Source organism: Plecotus auritus, assembly GCF_963455305.1.
Source record: "Plecotus auritus genome assembly, chromosome: 1".
NCBI lineage: Eukaryota > Metazoa > Chordata > Mammalia > Chiroptera > Vespertilionidae > Plecotus > Plecotus auritus.
The window spans coordinates 186,441,073-186,462,717 of NC_137770.1; the positions used below are offsets into that span (position 1 = coordinate 186,441,073).

Sequence of the window (21,645 nt, forward strand, 5' to 3'; positions counted from 1 at the left end):
TTAATTCTACCAATTCATGAACACAGTATATTCTCCCATTTGTTTATATCTTCCTCTATCTCTTTATTCAATGTCCTGTAGTTTTCCAACTACAGGTCTTTTACCTCCTTGGTTAAGTTTATTCCTAAATATCTAAGTGGTGAAAGCCGACATCCCTGTCCTGTTCATGTTCTTAAGGGAAATGGTTTTAGATTTTGCCCATTGTGTATGATGCTGGCTGTAGATTTGTCATATATGGCCTTTATCATGTTGAGGTGTGATCCCTCTATTCCCACTTTGCTGAGGGTTTGTATCAAAAATGTGTGTTGGATTTTATTGAATGCTTTTTCTGTATCTATTGATATGAGCATGTGATTTTTGTCTTTCAGTTTGTTTATGTGATGAATCACATTTATTGATTTGTGAATATTATACCAGCCCTGCATCTCTGGAATAAATGCCATTTGGTCATGGTGTATGATCATTTATTGATTTGTGAATATTGTACCAGCCCTGCATCTCTGGAATAAATTCCATTTGGTCATGGTGTATGATCATTTTAACTTATTGCTGGATCCAATTTGCTAATATTTTGTTGAGGATTTTAACATCTATGTTCATCAGGGATATTGGCCTATAATTCTTTCTTTTTAGTGTCTTTATCTGGTTTTGGAATTAGGATAATGCTGGCCTTATAAAAAGAGTTTAGAAGTGTTCCTTCCTCTTGGATTTTCTGAAATAGTTTGAGGATAATAGGTGTTAGTTCTTTGAATATTTGGTAAAACTCCATCTGGACCTGGCCTTTTGTTTGCTGGGATTTTTTAAAAATTATTTCTATTTCATCAGTTGTTATTAGTCTATTCAGATTTTTTTATTCCTCCTGATTCAGTTTTGGGAGATTGTATTTTTCTAGGAATTTGTCCATTTTATCCACATTGTCCAGCTTGTTGGCATATAGCTGTTCATAGTATTTTCTTACAATACTTTGAATTTCTGTGGTGTCAGTGGTTACTTCTCCACTTTTGTTTCTGATTTTGTTTATTTGGGTCCCCTCTCTTTGTTTCTTGATAAGCCTGGCAAAGGTTTATCAATCTTGTTTATCTTTTCAAAGAATTAGCTCTTGGTTTCATTGAACTTTTTTATTTATTTTTTATTTTTAGTTTCTATGTCATTTATTTCCACTTTGATATTTATTATTTCCTTCTGCTTACTCTCAGCTGTTGTTGTTGTTGTTCTCTTTCTAATTCTTTAAGTTGTAGGGTTAAATAGTTTGTTAATTTTTCTTGTTTTTGTTTTTTTTGTTTGTTTGTTTTTTGTTTTTTGTTGGTTTTTTTTTTTTTAGGTAGGCCTGTAATACTATTAACTTCTCTCTCAGGACTGCTTTTGCTGTGTCCCATAGATTTGGACTTGTTATGTGTTCATTTTCATTTGTTTCCAGGAAGTTTTTTATTTCTTTCTTGATCTTATTAGTAACCCATTCACTGTGTAATAACATGCTATTTAGTCTCCATGTGTTTGAATGTTTTTGAGTGTCTTTACTATAGTTGATTTCTAATTTTATGCCATTGTGATCTGAGAAGATACTTGATATGATTTCAATCTTCTTGAACTTGTGGAGACTTGTTTTTTGTTCTAACATGTGGTCTATCTTTGATAATGACCCATGTACATTTGAGAAGAATGTATATTCTGCAGCTTTGGGATGAAATGTTCTGTAAATGTCAATTAAATCCATGTGATCTAGTGTGTAATTTAGAGTCACTGTTTCCTTGTTGATTGTTTTGCCTGGGATATCTATCCAGTGAAGTGAAGGCAATTGCTCCCCCCTCACCCCACCCCCCCCCCCCATCCTCCCAGGCAAAAGCTTCTTGGAATGTAAAGGTCTGCCTGAGAAAGATGTCCTCTGCAGTATGGGGGAATGTTTCAATACAGGAAACTGGGGCAGCTGCCTTTGGAGCTCTAACCCCAAAGCCCCCAACCCTGAATCTCCTCCCACAGCTCTCGTCCACTCTACCCTCCTTCTGCCAGAGCTCAAGGTGAGTGGTTGCACACAAAATTTTATGTGTTGGCCCTTAAGAGGTCCTGCATTTTCAGCTGCCTCACTCTGGCAGACAGCAACCCCACTGGTTTTCACAACCAGGTGCTATATGGGCACCTTTCTCAGTTCTGGTGCTCTGGGCTAGGGATATCAGCTTGGGGTTTAGACCCCAGAGTTCTCAGTGGGAACTTCCCATAGTTGAGATATCCCTCCCAAACTTTAGCTGCTGCCTTTGGAATCCTGGGCAGCCCCTCTCTTGCCTCTGCACTTCATACTAGTCTCTATGTGGTCTCCACTTTCTGTCCTTGGTTATAAGGGTTCTCTCCAGCCAGACTTCAATTCATTATTCAGGATGTTTTTTCTTCTTCTATATTTTTAGTTGTAATTCCAGTTTTATCCTAGGAGAGTGTCAGTGTAGCTTCCACTTACTCTGCCACTTTTTTTTTTTCACAGCTTCCTTATTTTTTATGCCATTTTATTCTACAGCACAAGCTTACCTCATGGCACATCTAAAAATCAGTTGTTTTATGAGGAAGACAGAGAGAGTTTAGGTTTAACCATGCATTTCATAGAATGTTGCTCTGTTAGCTAACTGGCTGTATTAAACCCAAATAAACCAATACTACGAAAAATATTCAGAATTTATTTATCAAAGAGAAAACCAAACATGTATGATTATGATGCTGTTGTAATAACCTAGTTATTATTTAACAGCAAAGGAAGAAAGGGAAGACTGGACACAATCATGCCATTTATACAGCTTTGCCAAACATTCTCAAAGTCTGTTCCCTGCTGATCGATGGCGGAAGGGACTGGACAAAGGCAGTTTAGAGGCATGCCCAGTCAGATCTAAATGATGTGGGGAGATGCCTACCTGTTTGCCAGTCACACCTAGGAACCAATTAGTGGCCATGATGGGCATGGCTACTGCAAGCCAGCTAAACCTAAATATTAAAAACTTCCAAACAAAGGAAGTTCCTGCTCTTCACTTTCTCTTGGCTCCAGGGCCCTGGGCTCCTGTGACTCCTGTTGCAGTGGGCTTTGCTCCCCTGCACCCAAGTAGCTCATGGTCAGGTGAGGCTCCACACATGGACTAATGAACTTTAATTAGCTTGGATGCTGAACCACACCTGGTGGCAACATGGAATGGAAGCTCTGGACACTGGCCTTGTGTCTGGCTTTGCCGAACACCCAGCTGCCCCTCTTTCAGGACTGGCTTGAGGGAAATGGGACATGGCAACCTGAGGAATATAACTCCATGCCAATAAAATCACCTCTCATTCTCCTGTGGGGACTTCTGAAAGTGCCTATTTCAGCAGTGCCCTAAGAACCCCACTCCCATGAACAATGGACGAGTCCCACTCGTGTACCCCTCTGGCAACAATTGTCTTAACAAAATGTGCACCTTAGTAATACTCCCCAATAGGTTGTTCTTCCATATACCTTATGAAGTACAAACTATTCAATGAGATTAAAGTTTAAAGTTATATTTAGACAGTTAAAATTTACTCAAGGACATGCTTTTAATCAATGAAAAAAAGATCTTTATTAATTTCTAGTTCCCCTCTTCGTTCTTGAGTAGTTCTGCCTCCTTAAGAATACAGAGCTAACAGACTACAGTTAGAACAAAAGCAATGTCATTATCAGTAATTAAAAGTTTATTGAATGCTTACTGTCTGCAATGCACTTTAAGGGGTGAAAAGAAGAATAAAACATAGAATTATAATTTAAAATGACAAAAATTATTTTACAGTTCTTTTTTTTTTCCTTTGCTGTGGGTGGTAAGAAATCATCTCCCACTACTTCAATTAACAACATTGAAAAGGCAGAATTTAAAATATGAATGTACTGTTTTAAAATAAAATAAATTCTTGATTTCCATTGCCATATCCAAATTCAAAGGTCAGTTCTAACATAGTAAGATCTCACATTTTTTTCTTCTAACTGAAATTACACCCATTCTGTAAAGTTTCAGAGAGTAACAGCCAATTCCAGAGATAAATATGCCTTCTGGAACAGTTCCTGCTAGATTATCTCAGCTCTGCCACTTCAGAGCAAGAGAGTCTAGGCCTGTTACTGAAATTCTTTGTGCCTCAGATTCCCTATCTATAAAAGGTACATGATAAAACTTACCTATTTGTTATGATTAAATGATATAGTACACGACTCCTTTGCCAAACATGAAGCACTATTTAAAGGTGTGGAATCATGCTATCCTATAACAAGCACAAAAAAGTAACTGCTCAAAATAATATTTTCACTGGTCTTCAGTGAGTGGGGCCTAAAATATCTATTGTATTCCCCTCTTTGTTTTAAAGCCCTGGGTCTCAAGGAAGTCCCCGTTATACTATAAATATGCCATATGAAATCATATATTAAATACTTGTCATAAAAGTCTGTCAAGGTACGTCGTCATGATGGGCCACAGTGGAAACCACTTATTAATGGCAGTAATAAAAAGAAACAAGAGCAATAAAAGGAAGCAAACTACTGATACATGCAGCAACATGAATGAACTTCACCAATATTATGCTGAAAGACACCGACAGATACAAAAAAAGTCCATACTGTATGATTCCATTTCTGAAATTCTAAAATACATACAAGTAAGGAGGGCATGAGGGAACTTTCTCCAGTGATGAAAATCTCCCACGTTTTCCAAATGATGTGGGTTACACTAATGCATGTATTTTTGAAAACTGATGTAAAGGAACTACTTAAGACCTGAGCATTTCACCGTATATAAAATGTACTTAGCTTTTTAAAAAAGACCATCTAAAATTATTATTTTTTTTATTAATTCTTATATTTTATGGGTGCCTGCTGAAATATATACAAATGAAAAAGATGTATGTAATTCTTGGAACTTAGTGAAAAAAATGTAGAGGGGGTAGTGATAAAAATTGGGGAGTGGGTGGGTATAAAGATGAAACATGATTAGCTATATGTTTAAAAATGCTGGAAGTTGGAAGACATACACAGGGAGTCTCTATTCTCTCTACTTTTGTATATTTTTGAACATTTTCCATAATAAAAAGTTGAAAAGAGAGGCATCATCTGGGTTCATCACAAGAGAAAACTGAACAGAAGGACAGAACTTGTTCAAGGTCTCAAAGGCAGACAATAAACCCACTTTCAGGTTTAACCTTCTTCCTCTGACCCCAATGAAACAAAACATGAGTGTTTTGGAAAGACTGCTTTTAGAAAGGGCACGTCAATAATAGAAGGAATTGGTTGAGTATACATATACTTATTTCCTGTCCCTGTTGGTTTCAAATGGGTTGTTTTTTAGATTTCCATTGCCTATGATTGAATTTCACCCAAGTGAGTGCAAGGGTCAGAGAAAGCATCCCTCCACTCCCAAAAAGACCACAAAAACAAAATAAGAACACAGCGAAGAGCTGTTTTTTTCTCCCAGTGCTAAAATCATCCTCCCAGGCAAAGCAAGCAAAGGCATTGGTGAGAGGGAGGAGCTTGGTTCCCATGCTGGTGCGATGGAGAACAGCTGTGCTCCCTCCAGCTCCCAGAGAGGTGAAAACGTGTTCAGCGATGCAATGATCGTCCTGAAACCCGCGCGTGCGTGTCTGTGGGTCTGTGGGAGAGAAGGGGTGGGTGTCAGCTCCGAGGCAACCCGAATCGGAAGTCAGGAAGGTGAGAGGTGTGCAGCTCCTCGGTGTCAGAAGGGGCGAAGGAGAAACTGGATGTGATGGTTCAGGAGAATAAGCCCACGTTGGATTCGTCTCCTCCACGCAGGCACTTGAGTGTGGAAAGTAAATTCCATTTCGAGAACGAAAACCCTAACGACCGCTTGGTTTCGACGGCTGGGGAACATTTATTCCTGGTTCAGCTGATGGGAAAACGTGTGCCTGGCAGCCCCTGATTGGTGGAAAGGAAAATGGTGATAGTGAGGTGGAAAGAGGATTTGACCAGCCTCCTCCTGCCTCCTCAACCTGTAACTCATCCTTTCTGGTCTCCTCTCCACCCGCGGGACCCTTTCCGGCGCAGGCGAGGTTAAGAGCAAACAGAAACCTGGAATATATTTAAGCAAAAGCAACCTTAACCTTGTGTCCTACGACCATTCATCCGGTTGGAGCGATCCGAGGGAAACGTGCTCCAGGTGGTGCGGCTGCGAGCGCCTTTCTGAGGCTCCTGCCTCCCTGGCAGCTTCCCGAGAGATCGGCTCTACCTTTCGGGGCTGATCCCCAGACCCCACGCCCCCAGGTGGGCTCTGACGTAGGGTCCCCGTGAGGAGCCCGAAGGAAAGGCACAAGGGGGAGGGGGAGGGGAGAGAGGGAAAGTTGTCAGCCCAATCCTAGCCGCTCGATCGCCACCCGAGTCCCCGTGACCCTGAACTTGAGGTGAAGCGCCGAACACCCCCTCCTTTCTGCCTGGAGCTGAGGTACAGCCTCCCCCCCCCCCCCCCCGTCCCCGCAGCCCCACCCCCATCCGAGGAGAGGAGTGAAGTGCACCCGGCGCGGAAGGCAGCAGGCGCCGGGCGAGGGGCGGGGAGAGGCGCTGACAAATCAGCCGCGGGGGTGGCGAGTGGAGGGGAAGGAGGAGGGAAAAGAGGAGGAGGAGGAGGAGGAAGATCCCGACGACGAGAAGGGGACCCAAGAAAGGGGGCGAGCGACCGAGAGCGGCGACGCGGGGTGAGGTGTGTGCTGGCTTTAGAAAAAAGACCCGGGTCCGAGCCTGGCCTTCAGCATCCTTCGCTTTCTCCCCGCCTTCCCTTCCGAGCCCCGTCTGTTTCCCTGGGATCCTCCTGTGCTGGGGACAGGGAGTGGCAATTCGACGACAGGTTCGTGGGTTCGCCCCCCCCACGACCCCAGGCTCTCATCGCTGGGTGGTGCCGCCTGCAGCCTCCTCTGGGGACCACCCCGCTCCGGGTGCCGCCTCTGCCCTCCTGGTGCGCTCCGAGTGCCCCTCTTCCCACTGAAATCCCATTCGGGAATTGGGAATTGTTTAAATGTTTTGAAGAGGGAAGGGGCCATCGGGCGTCTGAGCAGCGGAGGGACGGAGGTAAGCACCTGTGGTTCTGAAGGGGCAGCTTGGGGAGTCCCGGCGCCCTGGTGGGAGCGGAGTCCCCTGGACCCTGGCAGGGGCGGCGCTGCGGAGGACCCCCGCGGGGCGTCTCTGTCCGAGTTGGGTACTTCTCCCCGCGCTGAGCTTGAGGAAAGTAAGTTGACCGGGCTCCCCTCTGGCTCCCGACATTTCCTTCCTCTCCAAGGCTGAGAAGTCAGGCTTCTCCGAGAGGAGCTTTCCCTTTGGGCAAAGCGAGGATGCTGGAGGGAGCGTGAGCATCCAACTTCTCTCCCACCTTCCACCCCCCACGCCTCCCTCTCGGTTCTCTCCGAAAACAAGCTGTGTTCGGCAACTAGTTAAATGGAAGCGCAGACAGGGCAAGTCAACAGGTTAAGGGGTTAACAGGTGCGGGAGCGGGTTAACGCGAGCTCGGAGAACGCCCCCTCCGGTGCAGGCGCGCGTGTCCTGGCGGCGGGCGGTAGGGACCGGCGCCTGTTCTGGGTAGATAGCTAGGAGCTGGGGTGGGTGGGGGGGTGGATTAGAGCTAGAGCGGGTGGGCTCCCAGTTGGCCTGAGGTTCAGCCACACCCAGGGTGCGCGGTTCTTTTCCCTCCCCTTTCCCGATCTGCCAATTAGACCTCTTCTAGGATTCATTTTCAGAGTGCCCCTGACCCCATGCCTCCAGCTCCCTTTCTTTTCCTGTGATCTGTCTTCTGAACGCACTCTGACTGACACTGTCACCGTGTGGACCCTGGGAAGTTGAAAGAGGGGTCCATCTTTTCATGCAACTCCACTTGGGAAATGCAGGGAGAACAGCTGAGATGATTCATCCCAATCCATGTTTAGGCAGCTAGATTTGTATTGGCCAAGATGGATGGGGTATGCTCAATTTTTAATGCAAAAGCTAAAAAAAAAAAGGCTTCTTTGTCCAATGGTTGAAATAAGGATACACTTAAAAGAGCCTCACACTTTTGGGAGTTCTACTGATCTTTCAGGGTGTTTCTAGTTTTGTTTTACCCCAAAGTTCTCATTCAACATGTATTTTGTGTTATGCAGTGTGGTGTAAAGGAATTCATTAGCCATGGATGCATTCATGAAAGGACTTTCAAAGGCCAAGGAGGGAGTCGTGGCTGCTGCTGAGAAAACCAAACAGGGTGTGGCAGAAGCAGCAGGAAAGACAAAAGAGGGTGTTCTCTATGTAGGTAGGTAAGCCCCGAGTGTCATTTTGATATTTATGACTGACGCGTTAAGATGATTGATGCTCTAAATGCTGATATTTCTCCCTTGATTCATTTTTGCGTCATCACTTGTCAAAAGGATGGATTGAGTCAGTTATGTGTGGGTAGGTAAATGTATATTTGAGCTAATAGTAAAAAGTGAATGTAATCTTTTGTGTGTTTTTTTTCCAGAATACTGAATTTTGCAATAATTCCAAGGACTTTCCTTGTTTCTTTTAAAAAGGTTTATGTGCATAAATGACTATTTTGGAGGATTTTTAAAAATCAGTATTTTAATATATGATCAAGAATATTTTTAAGAATCAAAATCATTCAGGAGTTTTTTTGTTTCTTTTGTCATTATGAAGAATATTTTCTGATCTTAGAGTATTCTTTTTAAAAAATAAGACTTTGATACGGTCCTGCGGTACCTGACAAGAGACCAGAAAAGGAAAGGACAGACATGTCTTTGGTGGAGTGACTCCTTGAGATCACTTGGCAAGCTGGAGACTAAGAGCTCAAGAAAGTGCTTGAGGGCTGCTATTAACATCTCAGAGACATTCATATAGTTCATTTCTCAAGTGATACACAAAATAAGTAACGAGATTGATGCTTATCATTTGTACCTTTCCCTAAATCCCCACCTTGGAGTATTCATGAAGACCTTGACTCTCTTTAAAGTATGTTAGATTGTATGTTATTTTACAAACTTCAGATTCTTTGTGGAAGGAACAGACACACATATGTACACACAGGGACACAAACGCATACATGCACATAAGTGCACACATGCACGCACTGCCCATTCCACCTCTCCTCTTTCTCCTCTGAGCTCCTCCACAGCCTCCGGTGGGCCCTGTAGCAGCAGTAGCTACAGGGTGAGCAGGGAGGTGGGAGATAAGCCTGTTGAGTGGTGTAGGGTTCTCTCCCCATATCTATGGGGTGAAAGAATGCTACACTGTCTCCAATACGGATGGGCTGGAGGAAAGTTATTCTTAGAATGATTTTTACGAATGTTTCTCATATTATTTTTTCTCATGGTTTATAGACACTTTTATATTGGTTGATCTTAACACAGATCTTCAGTTTAATTACGTACATGATCTTAGAATATATTTTCAGGAACTCATTGAGTTAAAATGTTACAAGAGAACAAAATTGATACGTTAACTTCAAGTTCTTTCTTGTGAAGTGTGAATTATGTCATTTTAGATGGAATTGTAATACTGAGTCAGTGACATGCAGGTAATCAATATCTTTACAGTTGTCCTCAGTTTTCCAAGTTATGCACCTACATGCTTACAAATATTCTTGATTTCAGTTACTTTATAACTTAGTAACTTTAAAGGTTTCTTTTTAATGATAACATTCACTTGATTAGTTTTTAGTGAGTCCAGAAACTATTAAATACTAAATTAATGCATTTGCTCTTTTCTAGGGAATGAACAGGTTTTTCTTACCTGGAAAACTTTTTATTTCTTTTCATTGTTAATTATGAGTTTGAGCAAATAAAATTTTATTTTCAGAGATTCTGTTATTCACTCTAAGATTATTATATAAAATTATAATTTGTTTACATGTCATATTTTTAAAAAATCATCTTCAATGTCTATTATGGCATTTAACATATAATATGTCCTATAAATTATTTATTAGTTGTCATCTAATTAAAAGTTGAACTCAAACACAGAATTTAGGATGAGAAGTGACTATGAGAAGACATAATGTATTGCACAACTGTAGGTAAACTTTATGTAAAGGTCTAGATCAGTGGTCGGCAAACTGTGGCTCGCGAGCCACATGCAGCTCTTTGGCCCCTTGAGTGTGGCTCTTCCACAAAATACCACGGCCTGGGCAAGTCTATTTTGAAGAAATGGCGTTAGAAGAAGTTTAAGTTTAAAAAATTTGGCTCTCAAAAGAAATTTCAATCATTGTACTGTTGATATTTGGCTCTGTTGACTAATGAGTTTGCTGACCACTTGTCTAGATAATACATTTTTAGGCCATAATATCTCTGTCTCAACTGCTCTGCTCTGCTGTTGTCAGGTGAATGAAGCCATAGACAATACTTAGTGTGACTGTGTTCCAATAAAACTTTATTCTTACCAAAACTGGTGGTGAGTTAATATAGCTCGTAGGCTCTAGTTTTCTGACTCCTGGTAAAGTAGAAAATAAACTTTATATTAGACAAAATTAAATTCTAATTCAGACTACACCACTTATTACCTCTAGGATACTAGGGAAGTTATGTACATTTCTCAGTACCACTTCTCTCACTTGTAAAAATATAATTTAGACAAATGTAACTACCTTGCAGAGTTTTTGTGAGAATGTCATGATAAAACAAAACATATGAGTAACAAAGCATACTTAAAAAAATTTAAAAACTTTATTACTTAGAGCAGTTTTAGGTTCGTAGCAAAATAGAGAAAAAGGAACAAAGGTTTCCTATGTACCCCCTAACCCTACCCATACATAGCTTCCCACATTATCAACATCCCTCACCAGAGTGGTACATTTGTTACAATTAATGAATTAATTGACAGAGCATTATAACCCAGAGTTCATAGTTTACCTGACAGTTCATTCTTGGTGTTGTACATTATATAGGTTTGGGCAAATGTATAATGACATGTATCTATCATTATAGTATTATTCAGAGTAATTTCAATGCCCTAAAAATCCTCTGTGCTCTATTTATCCCAGGGCAGAAATTTTAATGAAGCCTAGTTAATTGATTCTTTCTTTCATGGATTGTCTCTTCAGTGTTGTATTTAAAAAGTCATTGCCATACTCAAGGTCATGGAGGTTTTCTCCTTTGTTATATTCTTGGAGTTTTATAGTTTTGCATCTTACATTTGAGCTATAATACCTTTTGAGGGTTTTTATTATTGTTGTTTTGTGAAAGGTGTTAAAGTCTCTGTCTAGAGTCCTTTTTGTTTTTGTTATGTGTTTTTACATGTAGATTTCCAGCTATTCCAGGATCATTTGTTGAAAGGATTATTTGTGCTCATTGTATTGCCTGCGTGCCTTTGTCAAAAACCAGTTAACTATATTTATGCAGTTCTATTTTGGGGCTCTGTTTCATTGATCTATTTGTCTATTCTTTTGCCAGTACCACTCTCTAGCATTATAGTAAGTCTTGAAGTCAGATAGTGTCAGTCCTCTAACTTTGTTCTTCTCCTTCAATATTGTATTGGCTATTCTGGACCTTTTGTCTCTCCACATAAACTAGAATTTTTTGTCAGTATCCACATAATAATTTGTTGGGATTTTGATTGAGACTGAACTGAAATATAGATCAAGTCAGGAACATCTAACATATTGACAATATTGAGTCTTCCTATTAAAGACCAAAAAAATATATATATACACACACACACATCCTGTTTTCACTTAATATAGTTCCAGGATACATGGATTCAGTAACCACAGTTAATTAAATAACACGAGTCCCTAACAACACAGTTCAAATTTCTGTTACCACAACACATGAACTGTGAGTGACTGCATGAAATACAAACCCTGCTCTTAGCTCTTCAGTCCACAGGTCACTACATAAATAACAGAAACCCACTGTGATACATGACCAAATCACATTGCTTCTTTCAATGCCTATTGGTGATTGGTCACATCTGCTAGTCAGTTCATACAGACAGCAAAGTTCATGGTTATTTTATATCCATGTGATATTTTACAAAAATGCATAATTGAATTAGGAAATTGGCCCTAAATGATGCAAGTGTAGCAAAGAAAGTGAAAAATGCTGGAAGTAAAATTTGATTCAAACACAAATGTATTTATGCATGAAATAGCTGACTGTGGGAATATTGACATCGCTATAGTTCAAGAGACTCTAGATGTGCAGCCAGAGGAACTTATTGAAGCTGAAAGTATCGACATGCACATAAAAGTGGTTGTGATGAATAAGGTGAAGATGCCCCAGAGGAAGTGGTCCACAAAAACACCTCACTTTAAAAGAACAGAGACATATGATGACATTAAAAGTACAAAGGGTAACATTTTAGAAGCTGATCCAAATTTACAAATTTACAACTAAGGTTTAGGAAAGATGTTGCTCCATATAGGAAGTTATACAATGAGAACAAGAATACATGCAGTGTTTAAACTACTTGTTAATTTTTTTACAAATAAATAAAACATTTATTCTCAATGTATTAAATTACAATATACTAAGTAAATATTAGTTTTACTAATTTTATTCCTCTGCATTTATAAATGACTAAGAGCTTTTAATGTCTTAACAAAAAATGGTGAAAGTCATGGAACAATGGTAATTTTTACCACTGATTAATTGATTAATTGTAATTTTTATCATTGATTTTTAAGGTCACATTCCACAACTTCAGTTCAGCTTGTGCATAGTCATTTTATGATCTCATATTACTATTCAAAGTGAGCATTGCCTGAAAAATACACACACACACACACACACACACATATACACACACAAAACATCATATATATATATATAAAATGATACACACATTTTGAATAATTATAAAGGCAGTGCTTATTAAAATACATTTCATTTTCACAATTAAGCTATCAGCTGTTAAATGTATATACATTTTTTGGGACACCCTGTATGTATGCATGTGTGAATATGTATGTATTTGTATATATATAAAATACTATCCTATATTCTGTAACATATTTAACATCTGCACAATTTCATTTATATGAATTTATGATCCAGAAAATCTGAATCCAGAGCTTATGTTCTTAAGCACAAAACTATAGTTTACTTTTTTTGAGAATTTTTATGAATCTATTTGAGCCAAAATTGATGACATATGCTGGGAAGCAAGATCTCAAATGCTCCTTTATATTTCGTTTTTATTGGAGATCTTAAATATTCAAAAATTGGAAGTTCTTAAATATATATAAATAATTTTATTAAATGTGGAAACTTTCCTTGAATGTTTTGCATAATTGGAATTTAAATATTATGCATGCAAATTTTACTTAATGTCATATTGATATATTTTCATAAATACATTTAATGAACATTTTCAATATTTTCCTATATATTTATTTAGATCAACTTATCAGTCATCATATTATTGAAATCATGAATGTGTAATTCTAAAATTTTACATAAATTTGGAACTAGAAATTGCCTCAAACCAGTGTTTCTCAGATTTAATCTATGAATTACCTGCTTTAGATCATGAGGGTTGTTAAAAATGCAAATATCTGTACATGATATTTACTGAGTATTTGAGGCTCTGACTCAGTCATCAGCATTTTTATCTATCTTCCACCCAATTAATTCTGCTGTACTCTCCAGTTTAAGAACCAGCTTCTCAGATTATTTAATTAATCTTCTGTATGAATTTTATTGATATGGAAACTGAGGCTCCCTTACACTATTTTCCTTTGATTTGAAATGTGTTTACACGTATTTCTAGCATACTTAGTAAGGGTTTGAAAAACAGTATTTTAAAACTAAAGATTGGCAAGCAGCTTAATATCCAAATATAAGTTTAAATATTCACATATTTTGTCTTCATTTCTTTATATTCTTCTATGTCTGATTGAATTACATTATTAACCTTATAGTATAGTATAGTGAACCTCCAATCCATTGTTATTTTTCTCCAAAAATATTTTATTAAAAAACTGGTATGAATTACACTGAAAATGCTAATATTAGAGAACTTATAAATAAAATTATTAACAAACTTAGTTTTAATATAAGTATTAATACATTATTTGTATAAAAGGTGGTCAAAATTTGGAGGAAGCTCCTCTCTTTTGCCATCTTGAAACTAGTGTTAGTAATACTTGCATGATAAAATACTCAATTCCTTCTAAAGGTTTACCTGGCTTAGTGGAAAGAGCATGAGAGTCACTGAGACCTTGATTTGAATGTGTTTGTAGCCAGTGATTACCTATGCAACTTTAGAAAAATCATTTAACGTTTCTTGTAATTTCTTCATATATAAAATGAGCATAATATACCTAGTGATAAATGTTACAAATATCAAATAAGATGGGATATAAAATGACTTTTACATAATAGGTGTTCAACAAATGTTGATTCTTTCTTTCCCTCCCCCTTCTACTGTGTTTCATGGGTGAACTAACCTTGATTGTGCTAGACTTCAATAAAGCTGCCACAGTTCTGAATCCAAAATCATCTTTCCACTCACCCAGTGTTATGTCACCCCCACCTCTGTAAGTTGATATGTGAAGTGGGACACAATGGGATAAAAAGTCATCATGTGTGCTAAAAACGTAACTGGAGAGAACCTCCTGTTAGCTTTCCTTCCTTCTTTTGTAGTGATAGCTGAATTTCCTTGGTTTAGGTCTTTTGGCCCCGAGGATATCTTTGTACATGGGCTTCTACAGATTGAAATTTTGTTTGGATTAGTTGTATTTAAAATGAGCTATTAGCAATGTAAGTCCAGTTTGAGACTTATGTTTATGCATTTGTTTGATTTTATAGGCTCCAGAACCAAGGAAGGAGTGGTCCATGGTGTAACGACAGGTAAGCTTCATGGGCTCTGTCCAGGGAAAATGTGGGAAATGCCTTGCAAGCTGTGTAGCCCCAGCACTAATCATTCAGAATGCCAACAACCACTGGGCCTGCAGAGGAGCTGTCTAAGGAAACCTCGGTTCTGTTTAATCTTAATTCTTTATTAAATATTTTAAATAGGTAAGTATTTATTATAAATAAATAAAACAATATATTTAACTGTCAAGAATGGTGAATCTGAATTGACCAACTATGTTTAATTTACAAAGTAGTATAGAATATGAATATTCTGACTTAGTTAGGCCAGGAGTTTTCTACCTACAATATCCAAGGAAAATAAATTCTTCCCGTTAGCTAATCCCAATATAAAAACCTAGAAAACTCAACCTTTAACCCTATCTTTTTTATCTCAGGGCATTATTATTTCAGTTGTCAACTTCATGTATCACATTATAGGAAAATATGATAGTGTACTTAATCTGGACTTATGGAATGATATATTTGAAGGTGCTTTAAAGATCAAAACATAAATTATGATATAAGCTTACTCAGTTTTTCCCTCCTGAGTGTATGGTGTAAAAAACTTCTATTGAGATTTTCTGAAAGCTTTGATTCTTACAAACTGAAATTTACTACATGATATTAAATACACTTAATTTTCAACATGTTCTAATTTAAACTTTCTTACTAAATTGCTTTATAATATAAATTTCTTTATTTTTCTCAAATTTTTAATTTGTATGCCAATTTAAAACTAGATCTTAATTTTATAATTTTGCTTAATGTCAAAGGTTAGATTTACTATATCTATCTAAAAGTTGGTGCCACATTAGTTAAAGTCAAATATAAATCTAATTAATGTATTAATTACAGATATACAGATAATTCTTTATAATGGATTCAAAATTATTTGTTGAGTACCTATTGTGAAATAATATAAAGAAAAATAAAAAAAGATCTCTGATTTTAATGAACTCAAAATACACTAGTAGAGATAGATAGACATACTGGGAAACAAATCATAGAGATATATTTATTATTCAGATATAATAAATATATCTGAAATACTGAATTTGCTGAGTAGACAGGGCTACTTGGGTTAGGGATGAAGGCTTCCAGTCAGATGAAGCTGTATGAACCAAAATAGGAAAGACTGGTACATTTGGAGGAAAACATAAGCAACTTAAAATATTAGACTATAATTGGTTGGGAGGAAGCTATCCTTTTTGATCCTGGTTATAATATCTTTTCCCTTAATACAAAACATTTATTAGTCCTAGCCGGTTTGGCTCAGTGGATAGAGCGTCGGCCTACAGACTAAAGGGTCCCAGGTTTGATTCTGGTCAAGGGCACATGCCTGGGTTGTGGGCTCGGTCCCCAGTAGGGGGTGTGCAGGAGGCAGCTGATGGATGATGTTCCTCTCTCATCAATGTTTCTATCTCTCTATCCCTCTCTCTTCCTCTCCCTCTAAAAATCAATAAAAATATATTAAAAAAAACATTTATTAGATGTAAAATGTACCAATTTGAATGTGTTTCTTTTTCTTTTGTCTTTTTATCCTTTGTTTAAAAGACTTTATTAGGGGAAAAATAAAGGTCAAGGTTAATGGATAAATTCACTAGATAAATCAAGTCCTACAGAAATCTTTTTAAATGTATCTATTATTGTTACATGTATACTCTGTCATTTTATAATGTAACTAATTTACTTATTCCGACAATGATAAAACCTAATGAAAATGTAATAAAGCACAAAATGCATTTTACTATGCAGTTTATATGTATTAAAATAGGTTAAGGTTTATACATCTATACTAATAAAATGGTGATATACTAATTAGACCGACATCTTCCAGACATACTTCTGGATGTCCTTCCGGACAAAGCCACAATGGCTGGGGCCGAGGCAGAAGCGGTTAGGGGCGACCAGGCCAGCAGGGGAGGGCAGTTAGGGGCGACTAGGCCAGCAGGGGAGGGCAGTTGTGGGTGATCAGGCTGGCAGGGAAGAGCAGTTTGGGGGATCAGACAGGCAGGCAGAGTGGTTAGGGCAGGCATTTAGGTGAGTGGTTAGGAGCCAGGGGTCCCAGATTGTGAGAGGGATGTCCAACTGCTGGTTTAGGCCTGATACCTAAACTGGCAGTCAGACATCCCCCAAGGGGTCCCAGATTGGAGAGGGTGCAAGCCGGGCTGAGGGACCCCCTTCCCATGCACGAATTTTGTGTACCAGGCCTCTAGTATACAAATAATTACCTAGGTATTGTAAAAATAAATTTTTATGACTGGCAAAAAAAATTATGCATCTGTAAAAAGATCACAATTTACTTTTGTCTTTGCTCTTCCTTGAACAAAGCACGCATACCCTTGCCCTGGGCTCTCCCTCTGTCTGAAAAGCTCTTCCCCAAGATCATATACTTGGTGAACTCCCTCATCTCCTCCAGTCTGTTAAATGGCACCTTCTTAATGGGGCCTACCTGGACCTGTTTAAAATTGGCACCATTCTTCTCACCTCTGGTAGGCCTAACCACCCTCCCCCCCACCTTAATTATTTTTTTGCCAAAGCATTATCACCTCCAACTAGTAGATAAGTTGTAACAAGAAAATGTTCATTATCAAGCAAAATTTTCTGTTCAGGTTCTTGGGGGGAGGGGGGGTGACAACCCAGAGCACATAATTCACTATTCTTAATGGCTCGACATTCTAGATGTGTTTAAAAACATGAAACTTACAGTACAGCTTTTCACTGGCATTTAAATTTGAACTTTGCATTGCGAATAGCCATTACTCCTTAGGAGGCATCAGTCATGTCCCAGAAGTGGCAAAAGGCAAATATCAAGCAACACCTGCTGTGTGCTCTCCCTGGTTTTAGACTCCAGGGTCACTTGTCTCCCTCCCCCATTGCCCAGGATCAGGAGAAAGCCTCTTTGTCCTTACAGACCACCGGAGCTTCCATGACCTACAGAAACGCAACTGCTTCGTCCACCCTGTTTAATCATTGCTTCTCCCAACTGGTGACATGAAATCTGCGCAATAACCATACGACTATCACATAACACTGAACAGCTGACATGGTGTAACTTCCTTGGGTTCCTAGACAGGGATTTATCTGGAGAGGATCTGTACAGGCACAAAACATAACAAAAACTGTGTCTCCATTTGCTTAGGCTTTAGCCTGAGAAAAAAAATATCACCCCAAACCCCAAATTCCTGAAGTGTGGGGAAAAGGCAGACAAAAAATGAATTTGTGGGCAAAAAGAAAGCAAATATTGCATAGATAGAGGTAAGAGATGCAGGGCCTACATTTTATGGGCATAAACGTTATAAGGCTTAGATGATGAGGGGTTGTTTTGTGTCTTCATTGTCTTTGAAATTATTAAAAGAGCAGACTATCTTGTCTTTTGCCACTCTTTCATAGAACTCTTTATTTAATCAAAACAAACATTTTTATTTGTGCTTTCTTTAATTGGTAAAATGCATGGAGAGAATATGTAAAGTTCAGCAATATGAATATGAATAGTTCATCAATTATATCAGAGAGTGCCTTGGAGAATTTTTGATATTAGATTAAATCTCTGCTTCTAAATAGAATCTTAAACTATTGATACTGTTTTCTAAATATTTAACTTATTTTTTAAAATCTACTGAAGAACCATATTCTATTTTGCTTTGTGAAAAGAAATTTTCAGTGTGTTCAGCAAACCTCTTCATTTTCATATTTTACTTAATGTCTGACTCTCTTGTTCCCATTAAAATTATTGAAAATTAATCATATTAAAAACCTTTCTGTTTCAACTACCTGAAGTTTTATGAAAGGGCCAAAGGTTCCTCATAACCATCCCTTACTCCACTGTTTATTTCTGATAGTAACATGTGTGAGCATGGATGTGTCATGAGACTCAGAAGGTATGGCGAAAATGAACCTCTTGAGTGAGATAAAAGAATTGGCACTGAGCCCTGGCTGGCATCACTAAGTGGTTAGAGCATTGCCCCATGCACCAAAGGGTTGTGGGTTCATTTCTGTCAAGGGCACATAACTGGGTTGCAGGTTTGATCGGGCACATGCAGGAGGCAACCAATCGATGTGTCTCTCTTGCATTGATGTTTCTCTCTCTCCCTCCCCTTCTTCCTCCCTCTCTTCCATTCTTTCTAAAGATCAGTGGAAAAATATCCTAGGTGAGGATTAACCAAAAAAATGTCACTGAAATTGGAATAAAGAAGTAAATTTCATGCCGAGTCTGATACAACTGTAACTGCACCTGTCACCATAGCTTTCTGCAAACTTGCTTTAATAAAATATAAAGCAAACTCAAATTGCTCATGGCTTTAAATTTGTGATCATAAACTTCAAGCACCTTTTAGAGATTAAAACAAAACATCTTAGCAAAAATTCAATATTTGGTTCTACGCTCACTTTGAAATCTCTACAGCTTTCATTTCTTCTGACTCTTCAGCTGTCTATGGTATGTGTAAATATAGGTCCCGAGAACTGGATAGCTAGTGTAAGGAAAATGAGTTTAAGTTGCTGTTGTTCCATCCATCTCTTAATCTGTTGTTGCTCTTGATTTCTCCCAGTGGCTGAGAAGACCAAAGAGCAAGTGACAAATGTCGGAGAGGCAGTGGTAACAGGGGTGACAGCAGTTGCACAGAGGACAGTGGAGGGAGCTGGGAACATTGCAGCCGCTACTGGCTTTGGCAGAAAGGACCAGTTGGGCAAGGTATGGTTACATACATTTCACGTTATACTTGTAAGCTTATGAGGTCACGGTGCTTTTCTAGGCAAGGCTCTAGACAGGAATAAGATGCTTACTTGGGGAGGGATGACTGACCCTCTCCATTCAAAAGCACAGCCTTTATATGGGTCTTGTTTTTTGAGGTATTAACCCAGATAAATGCCATGAAGACTGCATAATGATTACAATTGTTTCATTTTACAGAAAAAAGTTCATGAAATGAACAATGTAATAAATGCCAAAGGAAGAGTGACATTTCAGAAAGAATGGGTGCTTTCATGCTGGCTATGAATCTTGGAATTTCTCTTTGTCAGAATATAACAAATCACTTTGTGCCCCATTTCTAAATGTCCAAAATGAAGATCTTTTACTGGATTTCTTTTCTAATGACGTCATCTCCATTTAAAGGACATGTTTAAATATCATGTAACAGTTTATTGCCAAAAAAATATGTTTGTGGCAACTGAGCTACTTAAAGTGCATAACAACCAGATATCATGGTTCTGGGGGTGATTTAAAAATTCTCAGAAGAATTTTGACTTTGCATCTTTGATGCAACTGTGACTCTAGTATGAATATATAAAAGATATTATGACTTTCATTTTAACCAGGTAAGTAATAGAAAACAAGGTGTCAATGGAAGATGACATTTTGTAAATTTCATGACCACAGCAGCAGAATGGATTTTGCTTTTCCCCTTGCTCTTCCTTGAACAAAGCAAGCATACCCTTGCCCTGGGCTCTCCCTGTGTCTGAAGAGCTCTCCCCTAGAGCTTATACTTGGCGAACTCCCTCCTCTCCTCCCGTCTTTGTGAAATGACACCTTCTCAACAGGGCCTGCCTGGACCTGTTTAAAATTGGCAACATTCTCGGCACCTCTGGTAGTCCTAATCCCCCAACTCTTTATTATTATGTGTTTTTTTTTTGCCAAAGCATTATCACCTCTAACACAGTAAATAAGTTGTTATTTTTTAATGTATGTTGTTTATTTTATTTCTCCCCTTCTAAAATACAAGCACCATAAGGGTAGAATATATGTTGTTTGCTGATATTTCACACATGTCCAGAAAGTACCTCTATTTTCTGGCAAACTTCCCTGAGTTCCTCCACTCCATGTGATCCTGTGTGCCAGCTTACCTTGATGGATCATGAAAACATTGATTAAAAAGGACAGGACTATACACCTATAACATATTTAGATTTTTTTCGCATGGCGTTCCATTGTCTGGGGCAGTGGTCGGCAAACTCATTAGTCAACAGAGCCAAATATCAACAGTATAATGATTGAAATTTCTTTTGAGAGACAAATTTTTTAAACTTAAATTTCTTACACCACTTCTTCAAAATAGACTTGCCCAGGCCATGGTATTCTGTGGAAGAGCCACACTTAAGGGGCCAAAGAGCCGCATGTGGCTTGCGAGCCACAGTTTGCCGACCACGGGTCTGGGCAATTTTTGATGCTAATTATGGAAAATCTGGACTGGGTTTTTAGTGAAGTTCTTCAGCTAACACTTGAATGTATGGTACTTCTTTGTGCAGAATACGTTTTTCAAATAATCTTATCACTTGAGCTAATAGCTACAATAATCCCTATTTTGTGCCTAAAATCATAATTACATTTATGGCTTTATTAGATTTCAAAACAAGGGAGACTTCAGATATCAGTACAGAGATAACTAACCTTTTGTGTCCCAGACACTTGCCAATCTCATAGAAGCTATGGACCCTCTTCCTTCCAAGAATGTACACTCACATACACACACCCAAAGGCTTAGTGGGATCATGGAAGCCCTAGACTGACAGAGCCCATGATTTAGACCACCCCCTCGTTACACAGGTGGGGAAAGTGTAACCTACAGGGGGAAGTTAGTCCAACATCACAGAGCCAACTGTAACAGGCTGGATACCAATAGTGCTTTTCCATCCATTGCGTCCCTTCCGAATAACCTAGCATCCTTTGGGTTTTTATAAACTGATTTATGACAAGCAGATTTAACTGGAAAAATTCTCAGCTTTAGAATATTAAGAAACCATGGAAACATGGACCCCCACCCCACTTAAACATACAATATAAATTGCAAATTAGGCATGAAAGTGCTTTATTTCTTACAAAATAGGACTTGTGTTTTACTCTTCTAAAATATTGCTATTTAACATTTT

At 38.6% G+C, this 21,645-nt stretch overlaps 1 protein-coding gene across 7 annotated transcripts in view; it reads left to right on the forward strand.

Annotated features, from left to right (window-relative positions):
- The first annotated feature begins 5,542 nt into the window (after positions 1 to 5,542).
- The window catches only part of SNCA (synuclein alpha), a 103,891-nt gene continuing 87,788 nt past the window's right edge, over positions 5,543 to 21,645 (forward strand). The window contains exons 1-4 of one of the 7 annotated variants that reach the window (XM_080685904.1): positions 5,543 to 6,238; positions 8,095 to 8,240; positions 14,731 to 14,772; positions 19,329 to 19,471. In XM_080685904.1, coding sequence (XP_080542030.1) covers positions 8,120 to 8,240; positions 14,731 to 14,772; positions 19,329 to 19,471 — 306 coding nt within the window. In that variant the 5' untranslated portion in view covers positions 5,543 to 6,238; positions 8,095 to 8,119. Of the gene's footprint in view, positions 7,037 to 8,094; positions 8,241 to 14,730; positions 14,773 to 19,328; positions 19,472 to 21,645 lie in introns of all 7 variants that reach the window. The other 6 variants (XM_080685906.1, XM_080685903.1, XM_080685901.1 and 3 more) reach the window with 6 other exon arrangements.